Source organism: Lonchura striata, chromosome 1 (genome assembly GCF_050655825.1).
Source record: "Lonchura striata isolate lonStrDom1 chromosome 1, ASM5065582v1, whole genome shotgun sequence".
In the NCBI taxonomy this organism is placed as follows: Eukaryota; Metazoa; Chordata; class Aves; order Passeriformes; family Estrildidae; genus Lonchura; species Lonchura striata.
Window position 1 is genome coordinate 63,984,728 of NC_140703.1, and position 16,159 is coordinate 64,000,886.

At 37.6% G+C, this 16,159-nt stretch overlaps 1 protein-coding gene across 11 annotated transcripts in view; it reads left to right on the forward strand.

Annotated features, from left to right (window-relative positions):
- Positions 1–16,025, forward strand: part of FNDC3A (fibronectin type III domain containing 3A) — a 111,934-nt gene extending 95,909 nt beyond the window's left edge. For all 11 annotated transcript variants that reach the window (XM_085577741.1, XM_021528415.3, XM_085577739.1 and 8 more), the window contains 10 exons: positions 898–1,016; positions 3,068–3,173; positions 3,265–3,440; positions 4,492–4,605; positions 6,203–6,352; positions 6,437–6,720; positions 8,613–8,822; positions 10,165–10,331; positions 10,891–11,018; positions 13,505–16,025. In XM_085577741.1, coding sequence (XP_085433867.1) covers positions 898–1,016; positions 3,068–3,173; positions 3,265–3,440; positions 4,492–4,605; positions 6,203–6,352; positions 6,437–6,720; positions 8,613–8,822; positions 10,165–10,331; positions 10,891–11,018; positions 13,505–13,819 — 1,769 coding nt within the window. In that variant the 3' untranslated portion in view covers positions 13,820–16,025. The remainder of the gene's footprint in view (positions 1–897; positions 1,017–3,067; positions 3,174–3,264; positions 3,441–4,491; positions 4,606–6,202; positions 6,353–6,436; positions 6,721–8,612; positions 8,823–10,164; positions 10,332–10,890; positions 11,019–13,504) is intronic.
- Positions 16,026–16,159: the final 134 nt, after the last annotated feature.

Consider the following 16,159-nt stretch of genomic DNA (forward strand, 5'->3'; position numbering starts at 1 on the left):
ACTTTCTCCTATTTGCTTTTCTATTATTTCATACAGAAAGGAAACTGACAGTATTTGTAAATTGGACATAAATCTGTCTTGCTAAATTATTTTAAAATCTAGTTAAGTAACCTTATTGAGTTCAGAAACACAATCACATCAAAAATGAAAGTTTCAACTTTACCAATGCTGTGTCAGATTAAGACAGAGTACTGCCCCCAGATATGATGGGAGCCCTCTCAGGTAGTTAGTCTCTTGCTTTCATCTCTCTATCATGTGTCCACATTAAGCCACTTTCGGAATGATGCACCCAAGCCTTTCATGTAAATATAGAGAGCTGTGCATTATGTTTCATTCCCAGGCCTCTAAATTCTGTGGTGTATTGAGTTGTTGGCATATTTATTAAAAGTCCCAAGGTTCCCTGCTTAACTTAAAAAGAAAGAGAATGCTAAAGAGTTTCTGATTCAAGAGTAGCAAATAATGGAATAAGAATTTCACGTGCTTCTGGGCCATTCAGGAACACAGGAACAAACTTCATCAGTTGTAAAGTGTAGTTACAGTCTGCAAAGTGATAATGCAATATGAAGTTTGTTATCTATGAACAATTTTACTTTTGTGTCTTACCTGTTTATTTGGTTATGATGTTGAATGTACTTGCTGACCCAGTTAAGTTCTTTTCTATTTAAGGTAAATCCCAAATGAGGAAGCTATTTCACTTCTGCAGATCTACACCTAGGAAACTATCTTTATGAAATTATAAGATCTTCCAGGAAATTCAGACCAATTTCAATTTCTATTTTTTGCAATAAACATTAGGCACACACATATTTTAGTGAAATTAGGATACCTGCTGTAGCTGGTACTGAAGTGTGGCAGATTACACCTTGGTTCATTGCACGCTTATTCCTAACCTTTCAGGAAACAAGTGGGAGACAATATACAGTGGAGCCACTAGGGAACATGTGTGTGACCGACTAAATCCAGGCTCTTCCTATCGGTTACGTGTATATTGCGTGGGGGAAGGAGGACAAAGCACGGTAATTTCAGCTAATATTTTTATTAAACAAAATTTCTCTCTGTAGAAAATCTGGTCCAGTGGGTATTTAAGCAAATATTGTGCAGAAATGCCTAACAAAATAGCCCTAATTAGAACCTCAGAGAAGTTCCAGTATTGCTGCACAATGGTTCAAGTTTCTGCTCATTTGTTAAAGAAAAATATCTGAATATTCTTTCCTGATATGATATTTTGTTTGACACGATAGTCTTATTTACAGAAACAGATACTTTTCCCATGTGATACATTTATACAATGTCATTTATTAAGGCCTAACATCAGCAGTTTAAAAAAGGTATTTGAAAGGCTCCCTGTGGAATTGGTGACAGCACCAAGTATAACAGAGTTCACAAAGTATTTTGACAATGGTTTCTCACGTAATGTGATTGTTGGGGCTGTCATGGGGCCAGGAGCTGGACTTTGATCATGCTTGTAGATCCCTTCCAACTCAGAAGATTCTGTGATTCTATGAATTTAATGTATTGCCTGTAGTCAGTGGAGTACCTTGTCTCAGTAGCCAAGTTACCCCAGCAGGCAGGGGGAGAAGTCTTCACTCAATCTTTTCAGGGTTATGTTTCCCATGCTCTCTCAAGTACAATTAAAATGTTTTCATTGCCCTACTTTTCAGTATTTCCAAACAATTTGCTGTACCATACTGTGCTTCTTTACACACACACACATGTGCACTGTCAATTCTGTCTTGTAGTTTAGCTGCCAGTGCCAAAACGTCTTTCTGTATTTGCTCTCTCTTCTCAGCAACAAGCGTAACGAAGCCAGCCCTGACTCTCTGCAGACTTCCAGCAGGGCTTTACTGTCAAGCTGCTCTCACAAAAACCTTAAAGCCTTCCATTCTTGCTGGTCACAGTTTCTACCCAGCCCTACCCTATGAAATGAAACATATGTGCTCTTCCTACACATTGAAGTCTCCTGCAAAGATAACCTTGACTACAGCCACCTTGCCTTAAGAATAAATCTGGACTCGTTCAATACTGTCTTGGCTGCAGTGCTTTCCCAGTCACCAGACCACAAGTCTTTGGAGACTTTCACCCTGCCAGCCTACTTCCCTACAGCCCAACCCCATGATTTTAGAATTAACCTTGAGTACCAAAGAGAGAATAACTTCCAGAAAGTCCTTATACTTTTTGAAGGTGTCAGAAATTAACAGAAGAACTGTGAAAAAAGATGTAATTAACTGTTCTGCAGCTTCACACTAACATACGTAAAATTTTCTGCCTTTCAAGTAGCAGCAGTTGTTCAATGAACAATATATTTAAAGGAGCTGAAAAGCAGCAGATCATCCAGTCCACTCTTTCTTGAACATACACAGAAACCAGCTGTGAAATGAGACTCTGAGATTAATTTCTTCTGTAAACCTAAAGTCTTTCCAACTTCATATTTATTCTGTATCAAGCTGAAGCTAATAACCCCTCATTGTCTCTGCTCACTTCTGTCTGCATCCAGACAGAAGTGCATCTGCTGCATCTTTTATGTTCTTAGGTAATTTTTGCCCAAACTTCAAATCGGAGGTGGAAACTTGTTGCTCATTAGGTATTGCTAAGCAAAGAAAAAGCTGAAATCTCTTTTTTTTTTTTTTTAATCTCTTCTGAATGATACTTCTTCCCACTTTTGCTTTCTGACAGGTTCTTCCATGGAAAGTATACAATCTCTAGAGTAAGGGTTTAGAACTCATTAAACTGCAGTCTGATGCAAAAAAGAATGAGTTTTCTTTGAATGAGTCATATTTCAAGCATCTGTACTATGTTTGTACTGATAATTAACCATTGATTTTAATTCTACTCCTTACATGTGTACCAAAATACAAAAGCAAATTTTGCATATCGTGTGATTATTTTGGCATGGTTTCTATTATGAGAAATATATACCAGATCACTTCAGTATTTTCACATATTTGAAGATGTCATTTAAAAAGGGGATGATCTTGTTTCTGACTCAGCTATTTGCCTTTACTTATTGTGTAACTGATAGTCCTTGGTTTGGCCTGGATAACTTCATTAATCTGTCTTTCTTTTTTAGGTGACTGATTCCTTATTGGTGCAGACACCAGCAGTTGTTCCAGGTCCATGCCAGCCTCCAAGGCTACAGGGTAGACCAAGAGCAAGAGAAATTCAGCTGCGCTGGGGTAATTTTATTACAAGTGTTAGAGATTATAAGGAATCCAAATGTGTTACATGTTAAAATTAAATAAGCTTTTCTTTCTTTCTTATTTCTAGGACCACCTCAGGTAGATGGTGGTTCACCCATTACCTGTTATGGTCTGGAAATGTTTCAGGCAGAAAGCGATGAACACAGAGAGGTTTACCAGGGTTCTGATGTTGAATGCACAGTGGGTAGCCTTCTTCCAGGGAGGATGTACAGCTTCAGACTGAGAGCAGCTAACAAGGCTGGGGTAAGGAGGCAGTCTGAAATGAAATTCATTACAGAGACTGCAATCATTATTAAAGATTCTTATTTCAAACAAAGCATTTAACAGCAATTTTAAAATTAGGATTTCCTAATGTAGAGTCATTTGAGTCACGTAGCTTATTGTTGTGTGGGAACAGATAGTTAAAAATCAGTTTACAATGAAGGGGATTTTTAGATGAAGGGAAGAGGAAATAGCTAATTATGTCTTTTATCTGAACAGTAATATTAGGAAATCATTAGGAAATGCTAAGTACTTTATTAAAGTACTGTTACAACTTCACTATTTTCATGTGAAGTAAGGTAGCAAATTATTTCTATATACAGCTTTGTAAATTGATTTACCTTTATTTTTACAGCTGTTGGTGTTCAGAACATAATAATTAGTGTTTCCTGACTCTCCATTTTTATATTTAGTTTAACTTCTGAGTACATGTTCTGTCAGATACAAGACTATTTTCCCTCTTTGGAGTATTGAATGTGTTTAAATCAATTCTTGCTGTAGAACAAGCTTTTTAGTTATGTACCCAAAGTCCTGATTTGTTCAATAATGTACACTTCATTGAAAACTGTCAGGGTGCGTTGACAGGGTTTGTGGAGAGGTCTGCAGCTTAAGGTTTTAGAGCACTATCCTAACTTTTATCTTCCCAAAGAATGGTTCATAGCTCAGTAGTTTTTGAATCCTTTATTTGTTTTACATAGGTATAAATAGGCAGTACAAATTGGTTTATGTTCCAGTGCAACCATCATGTAACTTCAGAATAAGCTTGGATAGTACTTCCCTGGTTTTCCCAAGAGTTTGAAGTGTCAAATTTATTCACGTTACATTTGCTGGAGTGAAGAAAAATTTATAGCTGTTCTGGAGAATAGTTGGATGCTGAAATAAATCCTGAATCCACAGTCCACAGAAATTTCTTTTATAAAAAGTAATAGAACATTTCTGGTTGCTGTTACATGTCCCTGCTGTGGTAAACTGTTTTTTTAAAAGTAGCGATTTTATTTTTACAATGTGTTTGTATCAATTCTCTTTTTAATAGTTTGGACCTTACTCAGAAAAATGTGAAGTAACTACAGCACCTGGACCCCCAGATCAGTGCAAGCCCCCTCAAGTGGCGTGCAGATCTGCTGCCTGTGCTCAGGTGTCGTGGGAGGTAAGAATGCCACGGTAACACCTGTCTTAACATAATGGTCTTCTGCATGTTTGAGTTCAGCTTGAGAAGTCTATTACTGTATTTTAATCACTTTATTTGTAACCAAACTTACCTGACCATCCAATAGGTAAAACCTTAGTCATTCATCATGCCATTATAAGGCAGCAGTAAGTTGGCAGGCTGCAGGTACTGGATCTTACTGTGTTCTTTTGTTTAAGAGTTTTGCCATGGCTGCTGCTCTGCATTTCTGAGTGATGGAGTCTAATCTTAAAATTTTTCTTTAACACAGTTATAGTTCCTCAGAGACAATGTATCCACATAATGCAGTCGATTATTGTGCGTTTCTTGGTTTTATAATCTAATTTAATTTTATATAATTACTTCAGCAATAACGTAGCAAAAGCCTCACAGACTTCCTATAAACCCATATGTTTAGATATCTGATTTTAAAAATGCAATAGATAAAAATTAAGCTTGCAAAAAGAAAGATTCTATCTGGGAATACTCTTTAAATACAGCTTTTTAGTGGCTTAGAGATGGGGTGAAGTATCTGAGCTACAGAACTGTACAGAAAAAAAAATTAGACTGTTTTACCTGGAAAGTAGTGTTCATGCTTCCTACTGGAGGAATGTCAGAGGAGCACTTCTTAAATATGTACAAGGCAAAGCCCTTTTAAAAAAATACCATAAAACATTCAGGTAGAGTTAATTTGAGTGATGTTAGATGTCTGTTTTACAGAGTCACACAGTAATTAAGGCACAGGTAGACCTCTAAATGTCATTTAATTCAACTTTCTATTTAAATAGATTAAGTTTCTCAGGGCCTTTCCCAGTGAAATTTTATTTATCTGCAAAAATGAAGATGTTTCAGCCTAGTAAAACTGTCTGGGTAAACTCTCATTCTGTAGGACTTTTTTGTTTATGTCTAGTCAAAATACCCTTTAAGGTAAGTCATGACTCTTGTCTTGGCACTGTGCTATCTTCACAAAAAGCTTTTGTCATAATGTTTGTACCCTCCCAGTAAGTAAGTTCAGGCAGCAGTAAGATCTTTCCTTAGGTGGATCACCTTGCTATTAAGTAAACTTTTTTGTTGTGTGTCGCACTCCTACTTTGTGACCCTTCACTGGACCGACTCCATTATGTCAATGTCCATCTCCTTCTGGGGATCCAAAGACAGAACATGGTACTGGAGATGCAGCCTCACAAGTGCTGAGTAGAGGGGAATCCTTTTACCCTTCTTGTTGCTCATTTGCTAATACAACCAATATATAGTTAACCTTCTTGAAACAAACATTGCTGATTCTTATTCAACTTCCTCTCCATGACACACAGGAGTTTTTTTGGTAAAGGTTCCTCCTCAGCTTGTACTTTATTGTAGCAGTCCAGGATTTTGTGTTTGCAATTGTCTTAGTTGAACTTCCTGAAGTTTGTATCAGATTCTGCCTCTTACTTGTATTGTACTAAATTAAAAATCAGCAAAGAAATGTGAGGGTAAGACTCCTCTGGAACAAAAACAAAATACAGATGTGGTGAGTTTGGTTTATTTTTTCTCTTATGTCAGTATATTTAGCTTCTAATTATTGATATCCATTTTAAAGGTACCAGTAAGTAATGGAGCTGATGTCACGGAGTATCGACTGGAGTGGGGCGGTGTGGAAGGATGCATGCAAATCTCCTATTGTGGGCCTGGGCTAAGCTGTGAAGTGAAGGGGCTTTTGCCTGCCACTATATACTATTGCAGAGTTCAGGTAAAGATGTAAAACTGTTGTTAATGAAATCTGGAAACAGGAGTTGACTCTGCCATAAAAACATGGTCTACTTTGGATTTGCAGGCAGTGAATGTTGCAGGTGCAGGCCCTTTCAGTGAAGTAGTAGCATGTATGACTCCAGCCTCTGTACCTGCAGTTGTGACATGTCTTCGTGGACTAAGTGAAGATGAAGTTGAAAGTCCACATTATTCTTCTTCCACATGCCTTGCTATAAGCTGGGAAGAACCTTGTGACCATGGATCTGAAATCCTCGGCTACAGCATAGACTTTGGAGATAAGCAGCCAATAACTGTTGGGAAGGATCTGACCTATTTTATAGATGGCTTACAGCCAGATACTACCTACAGGTATGTGATGCACAGCTACTTGACAGCCTACTGTTTCTTCCACAAGAGCAGATGCTTTGTTTCCTTGTATTTTTCTATTATCTTCATTATTACTCTCAGAGGCACATTAGTGCACAGCCATGGAGCAAAAAGTTTTGTTAATGATGCTCATCATAAATAGATGTGCAATATTTATTTTCTTAAAAAAAAAAAAATATATGTTAGTTTACTGCAGTATTGTTGTATCTATCTGGTTAATGTGTCAGTTTAACTGAATTCACATCACATATTCAGATTCATAACTAATTTTGGACTGGTTGCTTCTCTGTTTGAAAAGGTAAAATCCATCCAAGGAAGGACTATGCCCAGTCTGATCTAATGATAGCTCATGGCAACTTGCAGTGCCGTATCTGCAGAAAAAGTGGAAGTCAGCATGAACAGTATCAGTTTGAAAAATCAGCCAGCATTGTGTCTCTTTTGAAGAATTTTAGTTGCTGAAATAGTCCCTTATGTTCAGTCCAAGAGTTACTGAAAAATGTAAATGCAAAAATCAGTTGTTTTGTCTGAGGGCACTGTTACAAAAACATGTCCTCAGTGTTAAAGGAGAATGACGGTCCCACTGAAGTCAGACTTTTAACCCACTCTGATTTCAGTATAATTAGGATATCATGTGGCTATGCAGGTTTCTGAATCCTTAATTACTGTTTTATGGCATTATGTCAGAATACAGTGTTTCTGTGTGCCTTATAATTATTTAACAATAATGCTGGCAGTCTGCTCTCTGTGTCAGTAGACTGAAAAAAGAGTCATTTGCAGAGATAGGTCTATACTTCAACCCATGTAAGTTTTTTTTAATAGAATACACTGTCAACTCCTTGTGCAGATAAAAAATTGCATGTATTAACCTTAGTTCTGGGCTGTAATAAATTAGCATAATGTTAAAAATTACTGTAGTGAAGGAGAAATATTTATTCTTTAGCCTGCGTACACATTTGTGTTTCCACATTTTGCAGTTGTGTGGTTGACTGTTTCAGAATTTAATTAGTGTGATTACTTTTTCCAGTTACCTAGATACTGTTTTGGACAAACAGATGTTAAGTCTGCAGAATTAAATTAGACACACTTTGCTCCCTGTGGCTACCTGTGAAATACGTAAAGAGCCTCTATTTTCTGTGTTCTTCTATTGAGAAATAAGTTTCTTAGCTAAGTCTTTTGATTCTTACAAATCCAATGTACATTGTCTTCCTTGGAGTATCAAAGAAGAAAAAAACAAAACTCTACCTTATCCCTGAGTATCAAGTTCTACAACTTCCTCAGCTTTGTGTCCCTTGGCAACTTCTGGTTTCCCCCTCTCACTTTTCAGGCAGACCCAAGAGGGCTTGTGTTTGCAAGTGCTCAGAGATGTGTTACTGGTGGAAACAGCAAGAGAGGTGGCTGCGCACCATTGCTTTACTTTCACGCAAATAGGATCTGTTCAAAAAAGTCCATAAAAATGTCTGTTAGTCATCCTTGAACTCACCTGATAAAACAGTCAAAGATATGGTATCCCCTCTTTGGGGTGGGCTTTTTTACCTTCCCTCATCACTCCAGTGTGGCTATCTAAATTTTGGTTCAAGGCCTGCACAGTCAGAATGGTAGACCACTCTTGAAGTAACTCACAGAGCTTTTGCATCTCTTTTCACTAATGTGAATTTCCTTTTGAATATTTTTATTTCTAATCAGGCCAGCTCCTTAAAATGTAAGGAAAGTGATTCACCTCCATATTCTTGACAGTTTAACAAAGCATAATACTGATAAAAATCTTCACTGTAGATGGTACCATTATTCTCAATTTAATGAGAATGGTGGATATGACCAGTTATTTTTAGAATCTAATTTCAAGTTAATTTATTCTTTTTTTTTCCAAATGCTAGGGTACGAATTCAAGCCCTAAATAGTCTTGGAGCTGGTCCTTTCAGCCACACCATAAAACTGAAAACAAAGCCTCTCCCCCCGGATCCACCTCGCCTGGAATGTGCTGCATACAGTTCTCAGACTCTTAAGCTGAAGTGGGGAGAGGGAACTGCAAAAGCATTAACTGACTCCATCCAGTACCACCTTCAAATGGAGGATAAGAATGGAAGGTTGGTTTTGACATTGCTTTAATCTGCCCAGTGTTGCTGTGGTCTGATGCTTGGGAGATGGCAGCAAAGGGCAAAATTCCATATGCTTTGGGGAATTTACAGCAGATGTAGGAGGTCATCTCATCTGGCAACTCAAGAAGGGCTCTAGTGTTTTTGTGCTGAGAAGTACAAGATAAAAAACATTATAGTTTTTTACTTAACAGTTCAACATGAAGAGTTTAATGCAGTGTTTCATACCAGCATACATTTCTCTCTCACTTTTGGTTAAGTATTTTTTCAAAGTAACAAGTCCAGTCAGTGTTGGAAGGGATGAATGCTTTACTCTCTGTTGCCTTATATGCAGTTATTTTAGTGGAAATTAATACAAATTATTTTGAGGGATTCCTTGTTTCATGTTAAATAGAATGTCAAGTCAACTGAAGTGGTACAGCAAGAACCCTTGCCTGAATGGTAAGATAAGCAGTACTGCTACAAAGTGTTCCGTGTCTGATGAGTAGCTTTAGTTTTACAAAAAGATAAAACTGATCTACTATAAATTGGGCTGTTTAAGTGGAAGGGAATTTATTGCCGTTCCTAAAGACTAGGTCATGTGCTAATTTAGTTTTAGACTAAGCTGTTTTATTTTTAAAGGACATTAAAAAGCTGAAGTAGATGATGACCCCTGCAGGAAGAGAGAAATTTGTGCTGTGTCCTGGGGACACCAAGACTGAAAATTAAACAAGAGTTGAAATGGTCAGTTTGTGCAAGAATTGCCACATGAAGGACAGGGGCCAGTATACAAAGCTCCCAGAAACAGATTTGGTGTGCACTACAGTTGTGACTCTGCCCTCCTGTGTAGGTTTGCATGAGCCTATCTCCAACAATGATGTACAAAAGCAATTGGATCCATGGCACATTTTTTAGGTGTAGTAAGGGAATGTTGCAAAAGGCTAAAAAGCTGAAATCTAGTTACAGAATCTTGAAAAGCTAAGGATGCTGGAGGAGTAGATGGCTAAGCAAAAAAAAAAAAAAAATGCAGTTCATTGAGAGACACAACTGCTGTCTTTTCCCATTGTTTCAAATGCAAAATAGTTTATTAAAACGCTTAGGAACATTTTTGGTAAGAGAGAATCTGTAGTGTTCTTTGTGCAATAGATTTTTATTTCCAAGACATGCAAAATAAAAACTTGGCCCTGGAAGATGAGCTTATTGTTTTATAGCAGCCAGAACACTGTTTAACTCTGCAATAAGTGTTTCTGGGCTTTTCATTAGATTCTGGGAAATTATGGGAACAGATTTCAAGACAATACTGCTTCAGAAGTCCTTTTCTGTGTTCAAAATAAACTGCTCGTTCCATTTTCAGGTTTGTATCCTTATACAGAGGACCATGTCATACATACAAAGTTCAAAGACTCAGTGAGTCAACATCATACAAATTTTGTATTCAGGCATGTAATGAAGCTGGTGAAGGTCCCCTTTCTCAAGAATATATTTTCACTACTCCCAAATCTGTTCCAGCTGCCTTGAAAGGTAAGGGTGCTTCTTTTTTCATTTCAGGGGTGGGAGGATAGCAGGTTGGTTTTGGTATTACGTTGTATTTGGGATATTGAGAATATTAAGCCCTTTTCAAGTGCAGTGGGAGAAGGCTTCTTTCATGTAGTTGCCTAAAATATTCATTCCAGAAATGGAAGACTTGGGGTTTATGCATTCTTTGACCTAAGAAGTTTGTACTTAGTTCTCCTGCTTACCAGGAGAGTGGCAAGTTAAGGTGAAAATGCTTTCTAGCATGTTTAGAATAATTTTAAGCATTGTTAGGGGCTTTTTTTTGTATGTCATGCACACTTACAGTTACTAAATTTTATTTGCTTTCTCTTGGATGATACCTAAACTAGGAAAAGAGGCCTATATGAATTATTAGTTGTTGCTCCAGAAAAAACTGGAAGAAGAATAAATGTGAATCTGAATCTTTTGTTTCTCTGAGACAAAACAGGAGGTAGAATATAGAATTTTAAAGGTCATTAGAATTTGACAGTATGTGATGGAGAAAGCAGAGCTAGCTGTCACTTCGATGCTTCTTTCCTTCCTTCAGCACCAAGGATAGAGAGAATAAACGATCACACTTGTGAAATCACATGGGAGGTTTTGCAGCCCATGAAGGGTGATCCAGTTATCTACTGTCTTCAGGTCATGGTGGGAAAAGACTCAGAATTCAAACAGGTATGATGTGTTTAAGTCATTGTAGTTTTCTTTGATTATTCTTTGTGGTAACTACTTTAGTAAATCTAGTTGAGATTAGAGTTAGTAAAGTTTATTGTGTTCCAGCATGCTTTTAGTCACTATGTTAAATTTTTGTTACCGAATAATATAAGGTAATAACTCCTAAACCCATCTCCTTCATTTCAGAAGGAGATTCTGCACTAAATTGCAGCCTCTCTGGGTTACACTGATGTTCACTAAATACAGCGTGACACATGAAGTGGTGAGGAAGTCATCCACTAATGGAACAACTGACAAAAAGAAATCTTTTACCTAATGGTACAGAATTGAAACTGGAGAGAAAAGGGGCAAAGGGTTCTCTTTGCACTAAGCACAGAGAAGCAGTTTGAAATGCCAAGATACAAATTATCCTGCATTCAGTAGAAATTTTGCTTCCCAGTTTGGTTTTTTTTTTTGTTTTGTTTTTTTTTTTGCTTCACAGTTTACAAACTGCCTGGTATTTGACATGGAATTAGGCACTTCCTTCTACAACAGAAACAGTTAATTCTAGTATATTACCATTTATTATAGTTCAGTATTAAATAAGTTTCACCTGTGCTTTGGTAGATTATAGGCCTTAATATTTTCATAACTTTTAGGATAGCACTGTGTTTGTTATGGTCATTTGTTAAATTTTTCAGTAAAAAGATGAACCATAAACCAACATGTCTTGCCATGTTGAATAGTCTTTTTTGTAACTTCAACATTGTAAGTGCAACATTAAGTACATAAGGCGTGGTCTGTGTTGCTTTTGGACAAATCACACTTTGATTATCAGTGTGTGTTGCCAAATGACCTGGGCAAGAAAATATAGTTGACACTTTGGTTATGGTAATAATGACTGAGGTGTGTGATTGTTTTTGCCTTTTGCAGAGCAGTCTAGCATAGTAAATTAGAATAAAATGAAAAGACTAATTTGCAGAAATTTAAATCGGAACAATCAAGAAGTAAACAGTATGAAAACAATCTTTAAGACACTTAGACATGATGGTGGCAATTTTATTTGACACAGACAAAAAATAAACTGCCTGGAAGTCTGCTCTAAGCTGTTCCTGGCTATTTCACTGTCAAACCTTTACTCTCCTCCTTCTTCCTGATCTGTCATCCAAATTGTTCATGTCATTGCTCCCTCCATGCTACAGACAAAATAAGTTAATAATGTGCTGTTTGAGCTGTATACATCAGTCAAAGATCATAAAGGGGTTAGGAAACAACCATATAAATACCCTAGGAAACGTACTGGAGGGGAAGGCAACTTCTGGCAAGGCACTGGGGACAAGCAGCTGAGGATGGTAATCCCTGCTAGCTAGCAAAGCTGGAGCTGAAGTAGGATGTGTGTCAGTGGCACACGTGTGTTTGTTCACTCCCAAATGCATGATCCAAATTGGTAGAATTTTGAGGATGTTGCACTTCCAATGGCCTGCCCTGCCTTAGAAGTCTTTAGGTTGTAGATTCCAGTAAAGCTCAGCTTGTCAGAGAACTCTTAAGAGTAGCCTCAGGCACAACAAGAGCTCTTTGAACAGCACAATCAGAAGGGATTTCCTGTTTCTTTACATTTCTAGTGTGCATTTTCATTCAGGATACTGTCTAACAGTATGGTAACTGTAGGGAAAGCTCCTGATGTGATATTTCTGTATTGTGCTACCAGTTAAATAAAGCAAATCCAGATATTTGGAGGTGGGAGGGTGAAGGGATTTAAAGAGAGAAATCAAATTGCACTGTGCTACTCACCTAATACCTCCCTACCTATTGAAGTACCAATAACTGCACCCCTTTGAGGTTTTATTTGCTTTCACAGAACCTTTATGTATCTGCAAATTTAATTAATTTGAGAAAATGGAATTTAGATTTCACTGAATTAGGCACTCCATGCTGAAGCATTGTGAATTCATGTTAACCTCCAGCTGAGAGACCTCTGAAGAGCACTCTCACAAGGTATCTCTGTCTTGGGAATATGATGAAATTAAGAATCACAAAGAGGACTCTCTGGCTTTCCTGGTACCGTGTTTATTGGGATAAATCATAATATTTTAAATACAGATAATTGCAACAAAATACATTAGATTGGACTAGACTTAATGAATTGGCTTGATACAGAGTTAACTGCCTAAAATCCCATGATAAAATATTGTATATTGCATCACATTGTGAGTGGTCACTAAAACACCTAAGGCTGGGGCTTGTGACAGAGTTTATTTGGTGTGTACTCATCATTCCACACAAGCAAGCATAGTTCTTGTGTTTCACCAAAATAACTGGTGACTTTATCTGGTATTTAAATTGTGTGCTTGAGCTTTTTGACCATTTTCTTTGTGTGGGTGAAAGCACTGGTAAGTTGTCGTCCTTTCTAGTTACCTTCACCATAAGCAAAATCATACTAAGATATATGTGTGCGTATGTAGTACTTTTTAACTTGAAGTATCCCCTTTTTCCCCCCTTATTTCCAGATTTACAAGGGCCCAGACTGGTCGTTCCGATACACAGGCCTCCAGCTGAACTGTGAATACAGATTCCGCACATGTGCCATTCGCCAGTGCCAAGAGGCCACAGGTCACCAGGACCTGGTGGGCCCCTACAGCGCCCCAGTGCTGTTCATCTCTCAGAGGACTGAGCCACCGGCAAGCACCAACAAGGACACTGTGCAAACCACAAGGACACAATGGTCACAGAGCGACCAAGTGTGTGCTGCTGTCATCCTTGCACTTTTTGCTATCTTTTCCATTCTGATTGCTGTTATCATTCAGTACTTCGTCATAAAGTGAAGAAAAGAGATCTATTTTATAATGCTGCCCATTACATTTTACTTTCTCATAATCTAAAAGTAATTCTTTTCTCTTGCTTTTACAAAACCAGGCATTTAGCACCGGCATTGGGACTGATGCAAACTTTCTCAGCCACTTTAAAATGCTTACTCATAGGTATAGGCTGACACATGTTATTAAAATGCAAGCCACAGAAATATAATCTTTTCTTTATATGCCTTCATGCAGTACAAACTTGATATGGGGCAGGCACGCAGTGTTTAAGGAAAAGGGTATGATCAGTAAACACAAGTGTAAAGGTGATTTCCTGGCCCACACTTCTAAGGGTTGCTAACATAACAGGGAAGAATGTGTAGATCGCATTTAAAACTTACACTAACAAACTTGTGCTGTACACAATATTAATCTGATGCTGTGAAAGCAATTTAGCGCTGTATTTCTACCTCCTCATTTGTCTTAATTATTTGGGAAGCAGGATTTATGCTGAAAAACAGAAGGGGCTTTTCTCAGGCAGCAAATAATAAACTGGATGGAAGAGTATGCATGAAGGAAGCTTCTTACCTGATAAATGTGGAGTTCTTCACTGCAAGTAGATGTTTTCAAAAGACTACAAGGAGATGGCACAAGTGGTTTATCTTACCCCCAGGATTTGATGTTTACTTACAAAAAATGCCACTTTTACTTCTTCTGAATATACAAGAGAGAGTGTGACAGACCTTCTTAGATTTGTTATTTAAATTGAAAAACATGTTTCCAGAGTTGACCTTTGATTGGATGCAGTTTATACAGATGTCTGTGCCCTCTGATTTTGGCTAGTCAACAGAATTTTGAGATAAAATTCATTATTGAATTTTTGCTGTTTCCCCAACATTCACTTGCCATTTCCACCAGAAATAAGCACTGCCTTTTTTTGTTTGTTTTGTTTTTTTCTTTCTCTTTTTTCCCTTCCTTTCTTTCTTTTCTTCTTTCTTTCTTTGGGGCACCAAATCAGAAGACGAAGTGTAGTAATTTGCACCAGAAAACTTAAAGCTGCTTTTTTCTTGAGATCCTAATGTTTAATGTAATGTCTCTTTGGATACTGTACCAAATTGTTGATTGCATGTAGTTAATGTTGCATTAGAGCACTTTGCAATTGCATAACTCATCAATGTTTTGTGAGCTTGCATTTGTGAGTTCTTGAATGACCAGACTGAATTTTAACAAGTATCCCATTGAACATCTTGCTAGATGTCAATGATTGCCAGTGACACAAAGCTTGTAGTGATACTATCTTTTAAAAAAAAATCCTTGTCTCATCACACTTATGTTATTTGTTATACACTTTGTAATTAGCTACTTTTAATTTATTTGAGTTACAAGATAGTGGATCATTAATGACTTCTAGTTGTGTTCAGTTTAGCATTTTTAATAGTATTAAACACTTCTGTCAGTCTTAATAATAATAAAAAAAGGAACCTCTGTCTTGTGCTTTGAAGATCTCTGAAGAATTTCTTATATTAGAACGGGCATGTATTGTAATTGTTTATACGTCCAATGATCTGTGCTGTAGAATAATGTTGCTGAGTTTTGTTTTTTTTAAAGAAAAAAAAAGAAGAAATGGTGAAGAACTTGGCCTCCATGTGGCAAGAACGATCTGTCTTTAAAATGTACTGTATGTTTACATTTTATTTCTAATTTGTCATTTGTACGTATCGGTTGATACCTTCCCGCAGGATACCACGATAACTGATGTTTTCTAGAACCTTCTTAAAAGTGCCATGTTTGGCAGTGCAAATGAGGTTGCGTGTCACAGCCCAGAGATTTCTTATGGTTGAATGTCTAAAACGGTGAGATTTGTTACTGCAGGCAACCTGCAGTGACTTACGTTTTTCATAGTAAAATTCAAATGAGCTCCTATTTTTGATAGTCATTTAATAGTGTATTTGCCATTTGAGCCTCAGTGCATATTATTGCACTGAAGACAGTTTTTAATGTAATCTTAATTTTACCTCATATACTGTACATTCCAAAAATAAATAAAATAAAAATATAAACTCTAAAGTTTTTAAAACGCTATAGATACACTACCAAACATATCACTTTACGGTTGTACAACGTCGGGCTCCATGAAGACGAACCTGTATAGTCTGATAGAAAATACATGAAACGATGTAGCAAAGTACCTTTAAGAGTCTGTGGACAATAATAAAAGTACCTTCTTTTTCGCTGCTGGTGGTCAGTCCTGTGCGCGCACCGCCGCCGCCCTGTCCCCTCCCTCCTCCGTGCCCCGGGGTGCGGCCGGGCCCGCGGGCGGGGCGGGGCGCGGTACCTGCGCGGCGGAGGAGCCGCGGGCGGGGCGGG